The sequence below is a fragment of the Gopherus evgoodei genome, chromosome 14, assembly GCF_007399415.2.
Source record: "Gopherus evgoodei ecotype Sinaloan lineage chromosome 14, rGopEvg1_v1.p, whole genome shotgun sequence".
Taxonomy (NCBI): domain Eukaryota; kingdom Metazoa; phylum Chordata; order Testudines; family Testudinidae; genus Gopherus; species Gopherus evgoodei.
The window spans coordinates 15,620,656-15,641,480 of NC_044335.1; the positions used below are offsets into that span (position 1 = coordinate 15,620,656).

The 20,825-nt window shown below is 41.6% G+C and overlaps 1 protein-coding gene across 1 annotated transcript in view; it reads left to right on the forward strand.

Annotated features, from left to right (window-relative positions):
• Positions 1 to 20,825, forward strand: part of ATP9A (ATPase phospholipid transporting 9A (putative)) — a 95,400-nt gene that overhangs the window by 37,965 nt on the left and 36,610 nt on the right. Inside the window, 9 exon segments of the mRNA XM_030533435.1 lie at positions 90 to 133; positions 135 to 168; positions 1,779 to 1,815; positions 1,818 to 1,870; positions 7,302 to 7,379; positions 9,230 to 9,390; positions 9,960 to 10,102; positions 12,057 to 12,166; positions 16,116 to 16,328. Of these exon segments, the coding sequence (XP_030389295.1) occupies positions 90 to 133; positions 135 to 168; positions 1,779 to 1,815; positions 1,818 to 1,870; positions 7,302 to 7,379; positions 9,230 to 9,390; positions 9,960 to 10,102; positions 12,057 to 12,166; positions 16,116 to 16,328 (873 nt within the window).

Here is a 20,825-nt window from a genome sequence, read left to right on the forward strand (position 1 = left end):
TTATTCATAAAATAATTGGAGGCTTAAAGGCTTTGTATGTTGTGGGATAATCGTGTTTTAACTGATGCCATAACATGTCTATTCTTTAGGACCTTCTTCAAATCCGATCCTATGTTTATGCAGAAGAGCCCAATTGACATACATAATTTTGTGGGGACCTTTACCAGAGTAAGTCTACTGATACGTTTTAAGCATTGTATATACGTGTTTCCACAGATACCTTTTGAATAGCATTTTGGATCTTGGAAGTGACTTTCAAATTGTTTCAGGAGAAATGCTAAAATGTTGCTTGGCCCTATACAAATATACTAAAGTCAAATGGGTTAATAGGGATCCTTCTCTCTTCTAAATAATATGCACCCATGTTTTAAATAAAATCTAAAGCTTTGTAGTTCAGTAAGAGTTTGCCTTAGAAACAAAAGACAACAGACCACTCAGCATTAAGGGACTTTTCCAGATGGAATTAGTTGTGGCCATTTGGGTCTAACATGGTGCTGCAAAATAAGCTCACCGTTCAGAAAAGAGGCTGACCCACCCCATAAACGGTCAAAGACTGAAAAATCTCTGCCATTCGGAGCTGTCTGAGGATAGAAGACTTTAGGTAAATAAGCCAATGGCCATCAACTCCTATTCTGGATTGGTTGGTTCTCCCCTCTCAGGACAGACAGTCGGTGGGAGTTAATGTGGCAGTCTGTAAGAGTTAATGTGGCCTAATAAATGTGCACCTTCAATAGTCTGTTCTGGCCCAAGGTCCCTGAGAGTGTAACATTAAAAAAAAAAAAAAAAAGCTATTACTGTGGGGGATGAGGGAAATGAGAAGAAATGCAATGGATGTTTGGGCCCAAAGGCGGCTTCCCCCCTCCCTGGAGAAAGGGGATTGTGATGAAGGCATGTTATATTGGGTTCCTTTTAAGAGCCTCTTCCCTTCCTTCTTGAAGGAACATGGGCAGCTTGGTACAAGACCTGAGACTTTTTAGGTCATTTTCTGAATTGTTTGCCAGCATTTGTTTTTTAAAGTGAGGCTGTGATCTCATCATATAGCTGCTGAGGAGATCCCTTGATTGGCTTTACAGGGAGTAGTACTTCCATGGAATAGTGAGCAGCCTGGGCAGCTACAGAGCCTGGGAGGTTTGTAGATCCCCTTGGACTATCCAGATAGAGAAGCAATTTTATGTTAGCCCTAAAAGGCTTTAATTCACGCAACACAGTGTAATGCAAAGGTAAAGCATGCTAGAGTTAATATCCTGATCCCTGAAAAAAGGACACTGAATCTAGCATACTGATCACTCTGTGTCATTTACTGGCATGGTTCAGATTATTTATTTAGCTTTCCAAGAATTTGAGAGGCTTAAACTGTGAAAGGAGAAATTTCAGTGATACCTTGCAATAAAAGACCAAAAAATGTCAGTCATTTGCATGAATGAATGGATCGCGTTGGTGAAAAACATACCCAGTGTCGTGGTCCCTGAATCTGCCTGTCATCATAGTCCAGTTGAAGATTTCAAATCACTTTCAAATAGTCATAAGAAACAAGCCACCTTCTTCTAACTTGGAGAGAAGCTGCCTGTGAAGCAAAAGGCACAATAGTAGGCTTCCCCTGCCCCCACCCTTCATCCCACTTTGAAATGCCCGTGTTTCTAGCCCAGACCAGGAGGATCTGATGGCAAGGTTAAGATTTTAGGATTTTCATAAGCTTAGGAAGTTTCCCTCCTTTGCCTCTCTCTGTGTCATGAACACATCTAGTAGGCTGTTTGAATGCTGTTGTGTATCTTTTCTAGGAAGACAGCGACCCTCCAGTGAATGAAAGCCTAAGCATAGAAACACCCTCTGGGCCAGCACAGTGATTGCATCAGGTAAGATGGAAGCACGTGTAATTTTTTGAGGAGCATGTTAGCAATTTTTAAAAATTCTTTGTAATTTGGAATAATCATGTCTGTCAATTGGAGAATTTAGCAAGTTGGAATAAAGTTTACCACTTGTTAACATCTCAGGGGAGCTGAGCTGACATCTAATTACCTCTTGGACATTTTAGATGAGAAGGAACTGGAATTCCAGGGGCCTTTGGGCGCTTCTTGAGCGTCTGCTACCAGAATAGCACTTAATTGCTACATTGACATTCTAATCTGTAGCAGAAATGGTGTCAAATAGCTTCTGTTACTAGATTCTTAACATAAAAGATCTCCAGGAATATGCTTTCACTAGGTTGTGGTTCTATAAATAAAAAGCATTGTGTGATAAATTTTTGGGTTGTACATACAAACACTGAAGTTGCAAGGAATGAGAGGAATCAATGTTCTCTTCCAAATGCTTGTCAGGAGAAAAGCTCGTTCTTTCACTAGCTAAGGTGCCTTTAGGTTACAAGAGAGTGTCGGAAGAAGAGTGAAATTTGGAAGTGCAGTTTGAGGATTGACTTTTTGAGTTTTAGAGGTTTCACTGTATGGTGTTTAGCCATGTATTGAGACACTTCACAAAGTGGCTGATGGGAAGGAATATGAGCTTCAGAAAGTTCCTCTTTGTAATGGAACAGTGGACCCTCCCAGTTTTTAAAACAGAGGAAGGTAAGTATGTTTCATTTCTGCAGTGTTTCCATCCAAATCTCCTGCTACTTCTCTTTAAAATATGCTAAATATAATAAATGTTGTCGCAGTGATATGTCGAAAGGTAATAAAATATAGCTGTCCAAACGTAGTAGAGTAAATCTTATTTATAGTTCAGTAATTGTCAACTGATTGGCCACACACACACACACACACACACACACACACACACACACACCGTGGAATGCAGACACAAATACTAGTGCAGGCAGCTTCAAATACCAAATAGGCTGTTCGGAGCATGTTTTCAATTCAGTCCATTTCCTAAACCAAATAAGAAGACAAAGAGGCAGGAAAGCCATTTAGTAACTCTTGCCTCTTCAGATATGTTTTTTTCCCCCCAGCTTATTTATCTTGTGTGCTAAATAATTTAAATTGTAACTCTTAATCAATTCACGTAGTCTTCTGAGGTCTTTCCTGAGCTGCTAATATTGGTATGACATGACCAGACTCAGAGTGAAATTATGTCCCCATGGAAATGAATGGCAGAAGTCCTTTTGACTTCAGTGGGGCCAGGATTTCCCCCTCAAGTGTGTCTAGAGACTATGCTCTTCCCATTCTGTGCCATCAGATGTGCTCATATGCACATGGGCTGTTATGTTTAGAAATTTGTACTACAGTGGGAGAAACTGCCTGCAGACCTACCTGATAAGCTGCTTATTTACAGTAGCTCCCGGAAACCCCTGTTAGGCCTGAATAAAGATATAGCAGACAAAACCAGGTATGCCAACCTGACCAAAGTCAGGCTAACAAAGGTTTGTGGGTAATCCCTGAGTGAAAAACACTAAAAAGCAGCAGCATGTCTCACAAGCGCTGGAAAAAAGTAAAATAAAAAAAAAGCTGCATTCCTGGCATAGTACCAAATGTGCTGTGTTCGGCAGCTCCTTCGAAAAACCAATAAAGAGCCCTAGTTTCCCAGCCTCCTTTTTCACTCCCTGGTTTTGTTCTTGTTTGTTTTTAACTGCCCTACATGTCTAACTTTAGGCATGCATGTATGCTAAAGGTGTCTAGTTTCTAGTTGTTAAAAAAAGGGGGTGGGTTGCTCCAGTAAATAATTTATAACGCAATAAAACTGTCTATATAGCTTATACTAAGATGTAAAAAGGGGGCTGGTTCTCTCTGAAAACGAGCTGCTCTCTATTGATGCGTGCACTTGTCAATAAAGAGCTTTTAATCGGACCTTGCTGGTGTTGCCTGTCTCTCTTGCGGTCAGACAACGAACTTTGCCGTCAGAGTTAAAGTCCCTGACACCCCTATCAGGGTTGAAGCTCCATTGTTCTATCTGCTGTACAAAAAGATACAAAGACAAGAGCCCGATCTGTCACTTATGCTTGTGAGCAAAGTTACTCATGTACATACATGTTTGTGGGATCAGCCCAGAAGTATGGCATTTTAAAATATTGTAATTGCTTTTTAAATGTTTTATACAATGTGGTCTATTTCAAATGTCCATAAAACAATTAGGAGCCAAGTACCCAGTGAAAATTGCCCTTCAAACTTTGTTCTGCTCAGAAAAATGAATAGGCCTTTTTCCATCCCCTAATAGGCTTTCCTATTTAACTTCTGTGACTCTACACTGAACAAAGTTTCCCTGTCTCTTTAGTAGAATAAATAATACACATGGCACTGCTTGCAGCACACACTTCTGAGTTAAAGCAGAGCTTTGCAGCATGTCCAATTGCTGCTGCTGCAGGAGTGAATCTGACTCCACTTGTGTTGGCTGTCAGATTTGGAGTAGCCTGCCATCTGCTGATCTGAATTAGTGTGCTTGCCACCTTCTGCCATCTGGCCAGAGAATTTTTAAAGAACGCTTCCAAGGATATTTTAGTTTGAATTAGTTTTACATCTGAAGTTATTTCAAAATAATGTGTTTGCAGCCCTCTGAAACCATGTTAGTAATGGGCAGAGGGTGGGAATTAAAGCCAGGTATTAAAACTGCAATGGCTTTAGAGCAACTGGAATAATCTGGTTTCTAAGAGGTAGGGCAAACACTCATTGTTAGCCCTTTTGAAATGGTTCAGTGTATTACTTATTTAGCACTAAAATATATTTGCCACTCCCAGCAGCTCCACCTGTTCCTGCATAGTAGGAATTAGTATGATTCTGTCTCTTCCTGGGAATAGGCAGCATATGTCTGGTTTAACAGTCACAATATAGTTTTAAAGTTACGATAATACATTTATTTAGTTCATGTGATTATGCCTAGCTGTGACTGGTCCCAATGACTGTAACAACCTTTCTCCACCCTTTGCCTCTCTGTTAATACTGTAAACTGTTGAGGCCAGTGATTGTTTCTTAAACGTGTCTGCACAGTGCCTAGCACGACGGGGCTTCTAGAATGCTACCATAATACAGTATTACTGGAATTTTTCCATTGACTTGAATGGAGCAGGATCAAGTCCTGTGTCTAGAAGTGGATTTGCCTGTTTGGATGAAACTTCACTGCTCTGCTTATAGCAACTTCATGCAATTCTGTTTCTCAGATATACCGTTCTGATAAAGAACTTACGACAGCGCTGACTACAAATTTAATTTTCCAAAGGTTTGATAAAACTTGGTTTTCTGCCTATCCAAATCTAGTAAAGACTTCAATGGGTTGTTTTTTTAAGTCAAACCCAATGAATTCAGTTTATTGAGCTCTTAATTTAAGAAAGTTGTTAGTCTTCCTGACTCTGCTGCTAGCCTTAATGGTCTTCCAGATGTCAGTTATTTTACGAAAGAAAAAAAAACCCTGTGATTCACACACATTCTGGATCTGTCTGTGTGCAAATGGAAAGCTAATTCTTAAAAGATGAGCTGGGGTAGTAGAAGGAAATGTACCTGGCATCTTTTCCACAGTTGCACAGAAGAAAGATCAAACTGAGCCATTGCATTAATCAGGAATATTTATGTCTGGAAATATGCTGATGCATGACCTGGGTAATTCATCCATGACAGTGTAGGAAGGCCATGTAAGAATATTGGGCTAACTAGTGCAGATCAGTTTAGCCTTCTTTATTATGATGCTTCTGTTATTGAAGTTGCAAAGTTGTGTATGATGATATTTTACTGCATGCCCTATATGGAACATGGGATTGTGATAATCATCCGTCTGTTATCTTCCACACAGCCCTTAGCACAGTGGTCCCCAAATTTTTACCTTGCACACCCCCCTTAACCTTTCCCCCCTTCCGCCCTCCAGAGCTGGTGCTGGGTGGGGCGGACACCGACAGAGGTAAGGGGGCCGAGGCTGGAGCTACAGCTGCGGGTGGGGCTAGGGATCGAGGCCAGCAGCAAGGGCTGACAGCTGGGGTCCCGGCCCAGCAGCCAGAGCTGAGGCCAGGAGCAGAGTTGGGTGATGCTCCCTGCCCCCCTAGGGCAGCTGGCTCGGGCCCCAGCTGCGTCCTCCTCGAATGTTTTTCTGTGCCCCACAGTTTGGAGACCTCTGCGTTAGCACCACAAAGTAAGTCTTGGACAAGCAGCACATTGAGAGAGACAGCCACACTGGAGTCATGGGTTTGCATGAATGTAGTCTATGCAGCTAACCTGTACAAAATATCTTGAAAAATATAGGCCCTAGCAGCTGTTTATATGCCCTGCACAACTGCAGGTATATGAACATGTGAGAAGATTATCAAGGTGAATATATGTCAATAAGTGGATAAACTTATCATTAAATCTGTTACCTTATTACTTGCCCTGTGGGAGAGGCATAATTCCTCAACCTTTATGAGACAGGAAGAGGAAGCCACCAGGGCTCATGGTCACGTGTCGAACACATTGGATTGCGCAGTCCTGTTTCACTGAAATTTCCATCAGGGCTACAGTGACTTCAGACTTGTCAAGTGCACCAGCTAAAGATGCTCGAGTGCTTCCAGGGCCAGAATTAAAACTTAACTGGATGCACTTGATCAACATTTTCCCAAAATTATGGAAGCACTAACTGGATATGAGTCCTTGGGGTGTCTGTCCTTCTAAGTATTCCATTGCCCACAGGAGCTTAGTGCTGGAGCAGGAATGAACAATGCTGACATGTTGCAAAATGTACTTGCAACACTGACATCCTGCAACTAGATAACCACGTTGCTGTTTAAATGCTGTATTATATTTGCATTAGCTAGCAGGGATGGCCACTAGAATGAAGCGGCTGTTTTATGCTTTTTGAGGACAACAGTAAGGCATAAACAGTTTGTGGCCTTCAGGGCCGGCAACCTAAGCAACAGTACAACTATATGGTGGCAATTGGTAGTGGTGGTGGTGAACTGAAATCCCTGCTTTTTAACTCCTTCGATTGCAACAGGGTGGGAATTCACACCAAGAGTTTAAGGGAGGAAAATGGGGAAGGGGCATCTTATCCTTTTAGGCACTATAGTAGATTAATTTATGTTGCATTACCTAAAGGTTAATTGCACAGATGATGATAATTAGGAGTGCCGTGTCCAGCTTCAAGCAGTGGCATTTGTAGGAGGGAGATGGGCTGTTTTTTATATTCAGAATCAGTTTCTCCACCCCTCCAATTTATATCCCATGTACTTGAATCAGTTGATTTTTTTTTTTGTGGGTGCTTTCCATGCTTTCTCAAATTAATCTACTAAAAATGTGCCTGCACAATGAAATAAACCTTTTAAGAATAAGCATCATCCCAGCCATTTAAAATAAAAAAGCACCATTATTTTAACCTGTTCATCCCAGAAAAATATACATCATGTTTTTTATTTCATTTAGGCACATGTTGTGGGAGTTGTTCTTTACACAGGGAGGGAACTGCGCAGTGTCATGAACACTTCAAATCCACGAAGTAAGGTACGGCATTTCATCGTTGGTGTACAATAGGAGATAATTGAACCACCATAGTACAATGGATGTCAGCCTGGGTTGTGAACTCATTCCCTCTCCTGATGTTTGAGTAAGCTGATTTTCTTGGTTCTTAGTAATCAGTCCTCCTCGGACACAAGAAATACGGTAAAATCATTATCCCAGTTCCTGTGGCACCTCCTTTGCAGCACCTTGGACTCCTTATTTCTTCTAAAGCACCATGTGAACCAAGATTATTTATGGGTGCATCTGACGATAACTAGTTGAGAGAGAATTAGCATACAATCACAGCATTAAAGAGACTGAAAATTTCTGATCTAGCCCAGTATTCTATCTCTTGCAGATACATACACCCATGGGTGTAGTTTGTGAGGGAGCAGGGGCAGAGGGTCATTGCTCCCCCTCAAACTGCAAGCCTTGAGCAGGCAGGCAATTGCCCCTCCCTGCCAAGTTCAGCCCCATTGGCCTGACTGGAGTTGCCCCTGCAAACTACGCCTATGCGTACACCTGCTGTTTCAGAGAAAAATGAATCATCAGTGGGGGCAATTATGTAAAGGTTCATCATGGAGATTATGTTGAGTTTCTGTCTCTTACACAGAAAACATCTAACCACAATGTAAACTGGGCGGCATCAGCTGAATTGATTGACTTCCAGTGTGCAATTTAGGATACTCCTCACATGTGGTCTCTTCCTGCCTTACTTTCTCAGCCTGGTCTGCGAGTGTTTTTTGTACCAGAATAGCGATGTATGTTAGGGGAATGACTCTTTATTTTTATCAATAATTATATTGGTACAACTCCTAGTATTCACTCAGTTGTAGTGGCTTGGCTTTTTGTGAAGGCTTAAGCTCTACTGATATAAATACATTTATACCAGTGTGACTGCATCCATGCTAGCTTTAACTATAAAGATACAATTGACATTGTCCACACATAATGTTGTATCATGTCCCTTAGCTAAGTTTAGTTCTGTGAATGTTAGGGACCAGTTGCTGACGATATGAGGCCTCTCAGATCTCTTCACCCAAGTGCTAACAGAGTTGATCACTTCGAAATACCCTTTTTTGAAAAGGCAGTTTACATTTGAACAGGGGTCGGCAATCTTTCGGAAGTGGTGTGCTAAGTCTTCATTTATTCACTCTAATTTAAGGTTTCGCGTGCCAGTAATACATTTTAACGTTTTTAGAAGGTCTCTTTCTAGTAGTCTATAATATATAACTAAACTGTTGTTGTATGTAAAGTAAATAAAGTTTTTTAAATGTTTAAGATGCATCATTTAAAATTAAATTAAAATGCAGAGCTTCCCAGACCGGTGGCCAGGACCCAGGCAGTGTGAGTGCCACTGGAAATCAGTTTGCGTGCCGCCTTTGGCACGCGTGCCATAGGTTGCCTACCCCTGCATTAGAAAGTGGTAGCAGCAGGTGTGTAGCACTCCAGTGCTTGTGATATTGTACCTCCAAAGGCTTGGGAGCATGAAGGTTGAGTTGGGGAAAGTGTTGCTTGGAAATGCAAAACAGTACAGAGATTTAAATGAAGAGATGAAAATGTCTCTAGTGATGAATAAATCTTGGAACTGTCAGTTCATTTGAAACTAATGTTTAATCTTGCTGTTGCTGTTTTTAGTTTTGTGTGGGTCCCCTCCCCCATAATCTCTAGAGCTCTGTTTCATTTGTTGCATTCATTTCTGCACTGGAAATGTATGCACGACTCCCATTAGCTCTTTGGTTGCATGCACACTTCAAGGCATAATGGCAGCTCATGCCAAATACGAGAACACTACATGGATTAATCTCTCCATTGACACTGTAGAAAATATTTTATTTATTTTATTTGCTTAGATTGGGCTATTTGACTTGGAAGTGAACTGCCTCACCAAAATCTTGTTCGGAGCCCTTGTGGTGGTCTCGCTTGTCATGGTGGCCCTCCAGCATTTCGCAGGCCGCTGGTATCTTCAGATCATACGATTCCTCCTCCTGTTTTCAAATATCATTCCTATTAGGTAAGCCAATCAATTAACACTTTCCAGCAAAATGTATAGCCTTCTACTGTGTCACACTTAACATACACATCTAGAATTTTACAAAAGTGGACTTCCTTGTGAGCTCTTCAGAAATGAGGGATTAGAAATGCCTGTTGCAGGGACACTCTTGCTCTACACACTTCCTTGTTTCCTGGAAGAGAGGTGAGCAAAATGAAGGGGGTGAGAGGAAGAAAGCAAGCCACCACCATCTTTTTTTTTTTTTTTGAAATCTGTGGTTTTTTGGTTGTTGATCATTTTATCCCTACTTAGATGGCGTGTCCGTCTTCCATTCGTGATATATCTTCTTTGCTTAACAACTTTGAACTTCTCATTGCTGTCATAGGAGCTAACACGTGGTTCTCTCTCAACACTTTCTTGTGCTGCTCAATTCTAATATGGAAGTACCGCCCTTTTATTACAGCACTTTCCTGTGGTAGCTCATGATGTTGTCCAAAACTTTTTAGCAAATATATTATCCCATTTCTTTGGGGATATTCTCAGATGATTTTTTTTTTTTTAGCCCTTTTGTTCTTTTTTCCCCAACATAGCTTACGTGTGAATCTGGATATGGGGAAAATAGTCTACAGCTGGATGATCCGTAGGGATTCCAAAATTCCTGGCACAGTGGTTCGATCTAGCACTATTCCAGAGCAGCTTGGAAGGATATCCTATTTACTTACAGACAAAACAGGTATGCAGGTAAATGAGTTATCAGGAGTTTTGATATAGGCAAAAGCGTGAAGAATGTTTTTGGGTAACATTTTCTTTGCATAGCCAAATAAGTTAATATACATTCTCCTTTGAAGGGGTAGGAAAATATATACGATGGTCTCCAATCTTTTATGGACAAAATCACTTTTTGAATGTAAGTGCAACCCAGGATCTACCTCACCCCTTCTGCAAAGCCCCACCCACTCCATCCCCGCCTCTCTCCGTCGCTCGCTCTTCCAAGCTCTCACTCACTTTCACTGGGCTGGGGCAGAGGGTTAAGGTTTGGGGAGGCTGCGGGCTCTGGACTGGGGCTGAGGGTTTGGAGTGTGGGAGAGGACTCTGGGCTGGGGCAGAGTGCTGGGTGCAGGAGGGGCTCCAGGCTGGGGCAGACTGGGATGTAGGAGGGGTAGGAATGTTGGCTCTGGGAGGGGGCAGGGGTTTAGGATGCAGCAGAGGGTATGGAGTGCTGGCTCTGGGAGGGGGCTCAGGGTTGGGGGTTGGGGTGCAGGCTCCCACCGGGGGGCACTTACCTCAGGCAGCTCCCAGTTGGCGGTGCAGGGCTGAGGCCCCCACTATTTCCGGAAGGGGCCAACGTGCCCCTGAAGCCCATGTGGGGGGGCATGTGGCACCACAGGCACCGCTCCTGCAGCTCCATTGACCACTGCTCCCTATTCTTGGCCATGGGAGCTGCGGGGGTGGGGCCTGCAGAGAGGGGCATCGTGTGGAGACCCTTGCCCCGGGCCAGAGGGGCATGCTGGCCACTTCCAGGAGCAGCGTGGGGCTGGGACAGGCAGGGAGCCTGCCTTAGTGGCTGTGCAGCCAGAGATCGCAATCGACTGGGAGGAGTCTCCAGATTGGAAGCTGATCACGATTGACCAATTGGTGACTGATATAACATATCTTTTTTCTAACAGGGATTTCCTTTTAGAAAATGCGGTTTAGCACTTGATATAAACAATATTTTGCCCTTCCTGGTTCTCATATAAGAGCTCTTCCTTAACGAAGACTGGGGTAGCACATAAGTAGGCAAGGAAAGCAGCGATGATTTTTCCCCCTTCCCATGCTTGTTTTTTTGTTGTGTGTGTGCCACGCCTCATCACTCAATTCTATCAGTCTTTAGCCCCTGTTCTGTGAGCGAGAGGGAATGGAATAGCTTGCTTCTTTTTTTTTAAATATGCTTGTTTTCAGTTCAGAGATTGGACAGAAATATACAAATAAAATTCTGTTAGTTTGCTTTTTCCAATTTTTCTCCCCAGAATGAAAAAACGAAAACCTTTTTTTTGGCTTGAAACACGTTTTGGTTTGTGAAATCAAATTGGCCTTTTCAAGATGAAACTTTAATCAACATTTCCAGTTTTTGTGGCTTGTATTTCTTTATTTGTTTTGGTGCCTGGAAAATGCATTTTGTGTGTGAGCAATAAATTTGCCAAATACATTTTATCCAGCTCCACAGACAACCCTTCTTTAGGAACAGAAACCAGTCACCTGCCATCATTCCAGCTTTTATTGTCACAGAACTGTCATGACTCTGGTCTAGGACAACAAAAGAACTAAGTTAATAGTCAAGGGCCAGATTGTGGGATGTCATCCCAGACCCATTTAAGTCAATGGGTAAACTGAAATTGACTTCAGTGGGGTCAGGATTTCACATCAATACCCTTATCTCATTAAGCAGTAAGTTACTTGTGAGTAGTCTCATTTTAATGGAGCTCTTAGCCAAGTACTCTACCACTCCTGCAAGAATTACCACAAGTTACTAAAATTGTTTTCACTCGCTTGAAGCTGCACTAGTAGTATTACAGTAACTAGGTAAACATCTGCGCTCCCATCTCATCCTTTCTCTCTTTGTTGGGAAGAGCAGGGAACAAGGTTTGAATGGAATATAAGTGTCTGCCAGGGCTTGCACGTGGCCTATAATGCTGCTTCTGTTACAGGAACTCTCACACAGAATGAAATGGTTTTTAAACGGCTTCACCTTGGGACAGTAGCCTATGGACTGGATCCATGGATGAAGTGCAGAGCCATATTTAGTATATATACGCAGGTAAAGTAAAGTCTGATTAACTTAACTCTTTGTTCTCAAAGCAGTGAACAGTTTGAGGTCATTGGGCTGTTCATAAAGGGATCCTGACTACATAGCTCAAATTTTCAGTAAAACATATAGGCAGATGCATGATTAATATAATATATATATAAAATTACCATACATACCAGCCGTGGCTGAAAAAAAATAATCCTGATATTTCCAAGTTCTATCCAGAGATCACAAGTGAGGCTTAATTTTACTTAGAAATTGCTGTCAGCCCCTGATGGCCAGGGCTCCCTGCTGTCAGCCCCACAGCCGGGGTTCCCCTGCCAACCTGGGAAGTGGGAGAGGGGACCCCTGCACAGCTCCCGCCTGCCCCCCAGTGCAGCCTGATGAAGGGGAAGAACCTTAAGAGAAGCATAGGTGAGGCTGGACGGGCTGAACTATGGTCTGGGGCCTGCAGTGGGGCTGAAGTGAGGAGGGAGGGGGCTGGTGGGATGAGATGGTTGTATTGATGGTGGGTTCTGAGCAGATGGGTGAAGCGCTGGGAGGTGAACTGAGGACAGTGGTGGTTGATGGGCGCTATGGGACTGAACTGAGGGGGAGTTTAATTGAGGGAGTTGGGTTGGGACAGAACTGATGAAGGACTGGAGGACAGGGTTAATTGCTGAGCAGGAGAGGGGCAGATATGAGGGTGAAAGCTCCTGCAGCAGGGGCCAAAATCACCTTTTCCAGTACATGTGGGAGTGGGCTGCACTAATTGTCACGTAGACACCCTGAGGATGGGCAGGGCGAGTTCAAAAATCAAGAGAATGACCTAAAAAGCACAATACGATCTCTTTAAAAGAGCTCATGAATTTTGGGCCATCTCATGATTTTTGGGGGCCTGACTCATCATATTTGATCTCTTGAGGTTGGTAATACTGCATACAGTACGGTGTCAGAAGTTTTCTAGGAATGTTTAGGTCCAACCAAATATCCACTTTTCAAAACTGGTTACAACTTGGAAAGTTCTTCCAGCATTCTGTATCTTTTCAAAATTGTGTAAACATAGTTCAGACTGATATAACATTAATTTGTACTTTTGAAACTTGGCCAGTTTTCTCACTTTAAATACCAAAAATCTCCATGTAAATTTAATTACGAAGCAAGGCCATTCTACATAAACATCTGTCGGGGATGATCTAGATAATACTTCGTCCTGCCATGAGTGCAGGGGACTGGACTAGATGACCTCTCAAGTTCCCTTCAGTCCTATGATTCTATGATATGGGAGATTTTTCCCTTAGCATTCCTTTTCTATGGTAGTGAACAATCTGGATCTTCTTGTTTATATGCTTGCACTCTTTTGGTTCAATTTTGTATAACAAATAGACATCTTATGAACTGTAAGGGTGAGAAAACTACATTTCCTGACTCGTGCTGTGGCTTGTAATTTCCTTTGTCATTCTCATAAATTGGGTAAACCTATCAAAGAACCCTAGCAGTCACTCCTGCAACTTCCTGTGAAGTAAAAGTAATGACCACAGCTGTGCCTACATATATCAGGAAGGGCACATCCAAAAATCAGCACCAATCCATGAAGTATGAACACGTAGCCTGTTCTAGATTTGGGATTCAGAATTCATTAAAATCCTTTACAAATAAAAACAAATCCTCTTTGCAATGGAATGCTTTCAACCTTCAATTATTATTTGAAATGTGTTTGCATTTTTGTGGGTTTTTTTGTATCTTTTAAAGGGAAGTGGTCCAGTAAAAATCAGACGTAAAAAGAGCTTCCTTACCTAAAACTAGTGAAAGAACTTTTTTTTTTTAAATTAAAAACAATTTTTTAAAAAAAAATCCAAACTTAGTGAAATGCAAAAGTTTGGTCGCTTTAACTTTTTGGTGCATGTAATAGTGTTATGGTCCTGTGACTGCATTGGACATATTGCAGTAGAGTGTTTAAATTCAATGAAAACACTGTTAATTAAGAATTAAAATAACTAACAAGTTTCCAAGTGGTAGCCATGTTAGTCTGTAGCAGCAAAAACAATGAGGAGTCCCCATAGCACCTTAGAGACTTAACAAATTTATTTGGGCATAAGCTTTCGTGAGCTAAAACCTATCCAATAAAATGGGGTTTAGCCCACGAAAGCTTATGCCCAAATAAATTTGTTAGTCTCTAAGGCCACAAGGACCCCTTAAAATAACTAACGTCATTCTTTATGCTAATGAGGGGCTTGATAATTTTAAAAAAATCCATCTGGAAGTCAAGAGAATTTCTCATATGAAACGTGACTGACTTACCTCTTTCCTGAAAACAGGATAAATTTCTGCTGCACTAGCCCGGCAGTTTATTACACTTGAAAAAAATGTTTTAACCCTTAAGAAGTCATCGGTAGTTAATGTTTTAGGTTGCCTTTTAACACTGTTTAGTTTAAAAATAATTTAGTTACCAGTAAACCATTTGTAAAGTTTGCTCTTAACGAGTAGCTTTCTCTCCTACAGCTAGAAATAGTTTTGCAGTGGCTTAATTATCAAAAGTCTCTGTCTTTAATTACCGCTCTTTCCTCATTTGTAAAACGCGACCCTGCAGATTCAGTCAATAGAATTTGGCAACAGATAGGTGGGTCATTGTACAATGATGTCTTGCACACCTGGCATTTGCAAACACCTCAGAATCTTTGTGTGCGTATTAGTAGATGTGGCTTTCAACTGCTGGCTGCCTCAGCCATCTATCTGGCTTTTGTTCCTTGGCTTTCACAGCCATTTTGGCATCTGATCTCTGTCAGACGTTGAGAGCCGCTAATCAGTCTGAACTGCCAGATAATTCCTGTCTATAAACATTTTTCTGTGATCAGGCTACACCTGTTCAGGCACCATTTCAGTCTGAGAGGTGAAGAAACTCGACTAGTGGTAAATTACTTCCTAAAGTATCCAGTATTAGTCAAGACAGGATACTAGACTTAACGGATGATTGTTTGGGTACAGCATATGACTCTAAATGTGGTTGAACCAAGGACTTCACTATTCCTATTGATTTTATGTGGAAGGCACTCTAATATCAGGGTGATGGGTAGCAGTTTAAAACCCACAGATTTTAGATATATTAGAAACTCAAATTTTGAAGATAGCATTTAATTGTACAAAATGTGTGCACTAAAGTTGTGTGCTGAACTTCCCATAAATCTTATAATATAGTTCTTATATTTTAAAAATTAAGATACTTATAATTGGAAGCATTTGTTAGTAACGATTCATTGAAATTGTAGTTCTTTATTTCTCTTATTTTTAACATGCTATGCCCTTTGACCTGGAAGTGAAACTTTTGTCCTCTTGACATTAAAGGTTAACAGAACAGGAAACTGGATCACTATGTCTCCCCTCTGTGACCAGCATAATTTAGTAATTGTATAATTACCTGAGGAGTCTGATTCTGATACTAAAAATAGTATTAAAAATTAAATGAACTTAATTTAAGTTTCTCATTCCATGTGAGCCCATCTGTTTTCTGTTTTCAGCAATCATGTGTTCATGCGTATGAAAGCCAATTCATTCGCAAGCATAAAAGACACTGGCCTTTTGCTGAGCAAAATGCGGTTTCAATGGAACGCATGATCTGGTGATTTTGGGGGAACATTTTTATCCACTAAGCTTGTGTAGTGATTTGGTCAACAAAATTACCCTTTTCATCCAAGCTGTGCTGAAAACTCTTGGACAAATATCTTAGGGAGTTATTTTTTCATTTCATCTATAGCTAAAAAAATCTAACTTCATTTAGCTGCACATAACTGGGAAGTGGTCTCAGTTATTCCCATGATAACACATACAAAAAAGATGCCCCTGTCAAAAACATATCCCAAGTTACTGGAGGTGTGAGTCCATGCAAATAGTATATTTATGGTTATAATAGAAGTAAGATCCTTAATGATATTCGATTATTCCTGCTTTTCAAAACTCCACTTTCTTTTCTCCTTTTTGTTAGCAGTCACAAGACCCACCTGCTTTAAAAGGCCCCACCCTGGCCACCAAAGTACGTAAAACCATGAGTAGCCGTGTTCATGAGGCAGTGAAGGCAATTGCGCTGTGCCACAATGTGACACCAGTGTACGAATCTAATGGTGTGACAGATCAGGCTGAAGCTGAGAGACATTATGAAGACTCCTGCAGGGTGTACCAGGCTTCCAGTCCGGACGAGGTGAGATTCCTTTTTTCCCCACCCCTTCTCCCTCACCTTCATGTTTTTAAAGGCTTGAAATAGACAATTTCTGAAGGAAGCCTCTCTGAAATGGAAGAACTCGGTGTCAAACCGTCAGTGCTAGCTAATCATTGCTGATAGAGCATCCTCACGATGAATTGTGTCGTTGTCACATTAACATATTTGAAAATAAGTCTCTCACTTCTATTAAGAAAAAGCATAATCAAAAACTCTTTACTGTAGGAATGAATAGGGAAATAATGAAGGTGCTACAGGTGAAACAAATATTTTAAAAGTGGAACAAACCCTCCCTCTTTGCATATATATTAAACCAATTTTACGTATATTTAGCAAGGAGAACCACAGCTCATCTTTAATTTAAGGCAAGCCTATTCTAGTCAAGTCAAGGGGTTAAACTGTCTATGCAGTTATGGGACAAGGGAGCATAAACTGACTACAAATGCCCAACAGAGAATTCTTCTGTCACGGGAACTTGCTGCTGGTGCAAAGGGCCAGATCTGGCACTGATGCCTGCAGTCCCCAACCTCTATGGGTATGTCTAAACTGCAATAAAAGACCTATAGCTGGCCCACGTCAGATGACTCAGGCTCGCAGGGCTCGAGTCATGGGGTTATAAAAGTAGAGTGTAGACATTTGGGCGTGGCCTGGAGGCCAGGCTCTGAGACCCAGAAAGTGGGGGAAGATCTCAGAGGCCATGCTCCAGTCTGAGTCTGAACTTTACACTGCTATTTTCAGCCCCACGGCCCAATTCCCGCCCCGTCCCACCTCAAGCCCAAATCAGCTGACATGGATTCTGAGACTTGGTGCTGCAGGTTTTTTATCACAGTGTATCCTATGTGACAGATGCAGGGAGGGGACTGTGTCAGAACAGAACTCTGCTGTGCTAATCCTCCACTGGCGCATGGTCCAGTAAGGGCCTGGGGATCCACTCACTACGCCAGCACCTCCTCATGGCCAATATGGGAATTAGCTCTGGTAACCAGTGTGCCCTGCTCTAGTGCTCAGCCCATCATCTCTTCTGCTTTTGGATCCATGTCCCTCCAAGGACTGTGATATCCTCTTCAGTGACACAGCCCTCTGGCTGTGCCACACTTGATGTTCCCCCCTTCCCGGGGACATCTCTGTAATCCCAGTCCAGCCATTTCTGTCAGTGGTGACCACAGTTTACTGTTTAGTCACTTCCTCAGTGGTGAGTTGGGGGACCTGAGCCTGCCCACTACTCCGGGTCCCAGCCCAGGGACCCTGTAGAAAGCCACTGCTTGCATCACCCCCCCAACACTTCAGTAGGTTTTCCTGGACTGCTTCCCATGGTCCCAGCACCCTCTTTGCCCTTGCCTCAGGGCCTCAGCCTGCAGATACTTGCAGCCCACCAGGAGCTGCCTTTAACTCCCCGGATCTCTGCAGCACTGTTCTGCCCAGGGTGCTTGCTGCCTTCAGCCGGCAAGGCAGCCTATCCTGCTCCTTCCTCATGCTCCAAGAAGTGACTGTAGCTGCTCTGCAGCCCTTCTTGTATGGGCCAGCCTGGCCCTGATTGGCTGCTCCTCCCAGCCCTTCTCTGATTGGCTGCATCCCACGCAGCCTCCTTAAGGTTATATTAACCCCCTAGAGCCTAGTGTTGAGCAGGCACGCCATCACAGGGCCATGTACCAAAGGTGCAATTTAGTGCAGACCAGCAGCAATCCTAAGTCATGTTGGGGCCCTCAAAACTGGGGAGCTTTAACTGGTGTCCCCTACTTCCTTCCAGTACAGAGTAGAGCTTTAGTGCAGGATTGAATCTGTGTTGTTAGAGGTGCTTCCCTACTGCATAAAAAGCTTAACTAAAATTCCCTTTTTATTTTTTTTTTACAGGGATTTTAAATATTTATATTTTGTGTACCAGTAATACTTATTGGATATTTATTTTATTGCAACTAAACTAAAACAGTATTGTACAAATTCTAAACTATTCAGCGCTAATTATGGTTTCTTAATATTGTTTGAATATTTACACTTGCCCATATCTGCTAAAAGACTGAAAATTTGAAATTTTTCTTAGAAATTCCATTGATGATGTGTAGATTTTTGGCAGTATTTGAAGGGGTTTTTTTCTTATTGCTTTATATAAACAGTTTTTCACTTTTAACATTATAAGACTAGCTAGGTTCCCTAAAGGTGGTGTTAAAGGTGAGGAGCAGTTCATGTAAGAAATTTTTTAAATCTTTCGAATAGCCAGAGTTCTAAGATTATTCTAGTAAAGTACAACCTCAAAAGATTGTGGCGATGACTTGCCCTACATTGCACATACTTTTAAAATATTTCCTATGATTACACACTCAAATAGACCATGATCTTCTTTCAAGAGGACAAAAGGTTTCCTAGCCCCCAGTATAGGATCATTTTAAGCACATTCTTTTGTAAACAAAATTCTTGTGCTCATGGTGACAAAAGGGTATTTGTGTCTTCATGGTGCTTGGAGTGAACAAGCACTGTGTAAATGCTGCTGCCGAACCATACTTTTGTTCTGTATTTTGCTTATGTGGGTTTCTCCTTAAAGTGTTGCTCCCGCCAGTAAAGCAATTTTACAGAAGTAGGTGCCTTTGCATTGAAGTGAGATCTGAACAATTTCCAGATGTTAATTTTTGTGGTCAGTATTTGAGGCAGTTTCTTAGTGAATTTATTGGCTATTTACATTCATAGCCTCTGTTTCTTTACCTACATGCCCGTAAAGTCTCCAAAAAAAAGTCTCAGTGAAGTTTGACATATTTCCATTTGTAATTGTAACTCCTGCTTTAATTTTTTTTTTGCAACTAATGTGGCTGTAATAATACATAGTATTTTTATATTGTAACTTTATAACTAATCTCTCTGAAATTATACTTTAGTCTACATTGTTTTCCTTGCAATGTTTTGAATTGCAAGTGGTTTCAGAAATTAGATATGCTTTACCACACTGAAGACATCTTGTCTGTAGGTCTCAAGAGTACAAATATCAGTCAAACATCTACTGTGTGTCTCACAATAGGTGGTACTAAATATGAAACCAGTGCTAGTTAAACCTTTCAGGAAAGTGTGATACTGTTAAATAGCATTCATGGATTCCTAGAGGGAAAGTCTTTTAACAGGCATCTAAAGGCTACCTTTGACATTCTATATTAATAAATATTAGCAAGTCAGGAGAGGTCAGTTTATGAAATGAGTACAAAAACTTGTGGTGTTCTTACTTTTGAACAGTGAGGGTAATTTCTACCAGTTGGAATAGGATTAATTTCCTGTAACAGAAAGCAGGATGTCCTAAATTTGTTTCCTGTGCATATTCCCATTTAGAAGTCTTGAAGTATCTTTATTCAGATATCAGTTACAGCCTTGGGGCTCTTTGATTGTGTCAGTTGTAGCCATACAGTAACTAACAGGGGAAATGAAATAGATATAATCTGATCAGAGATAAGCATGCTTGGGATTCTTGGGCAAACAATCTTTAACCCTGACAGGCCTCCACAGCTTCCAGGACCTGAAAGAGTGTGCTCCAGCTGATTACTGCCATTGTCTGTGTTCCTAGGCAATCTAGTTGGGGACATTTGAAGAGCAACTAATAGCAAGGATCAATTTGTCTCTCTTTAAAATGAAATTTGTTAATCAATATCCATTTCAGCGATGTCTTGAGTAATTTAATAACTAGCCAGAGGGCGAAGTTTAGGGAGATGGAATATAGAGTTGCATTAGCAATTCTGACTCTCAGTGCCGAGAAATATATCTAACCTAGTATAGGCACACAGGGCCAATATCTAGAGATTCCTGGAATGTAGTAATGAAGGTTTATTAGCTATTTTGGTTGCTGTTCAGCACTGAGTGTGGAGTACTCTCTTGTTATGTTTTTGTCTCACGGATCTGAGGGTTCTCTGAAATTGGTTTTACTTTTGCTTGCTTTATTATAAATTCCGCCCCCCTACACACACACAATTTCCCACCCACACTTATTTTCCAACTCAGATGCTTCTCTCAGACAGAATGACGGTGACTTGGAACACACATAACTGTCAGTTTAAATAGCACAGTGTGTGACAACTTCTCATCTTTGATTTACTCTGAAAATGCACCCCTATATCCAGTAAAACAGGGTGCCCAAAATCTGCATCAATGAAGGCCATGTTGATGTTGACACTATTATTTATTTGCTAGGTGCTGTGTAAGCCTATTAATTTTAAAATTTTCCATTACAGCTAGTCAGCAAACTTCAAAAGTTTCAGTGAAAAATTTTTTTTGCACAGAGGCAGAAATTCTGCAGCTTTTGGAGGTTGGAAAGTGTTGGTTTAAAAGCCAGTGCCGTTTCCCTTCCCCTGGAGTTGAGTACTGAAGGATCAGGGTAAAGTTAAGGAGGGACAGAGGAGTTGGTCTGGGACCGAAAGGTAGGCGGAGACAGCAGCAGGAGGGAGGATCTGCTTCTTTCTTGTACAGGCTTCTTCTGGGTCTTAATGTCCCCAGGATTGTGTTGCACTCTGC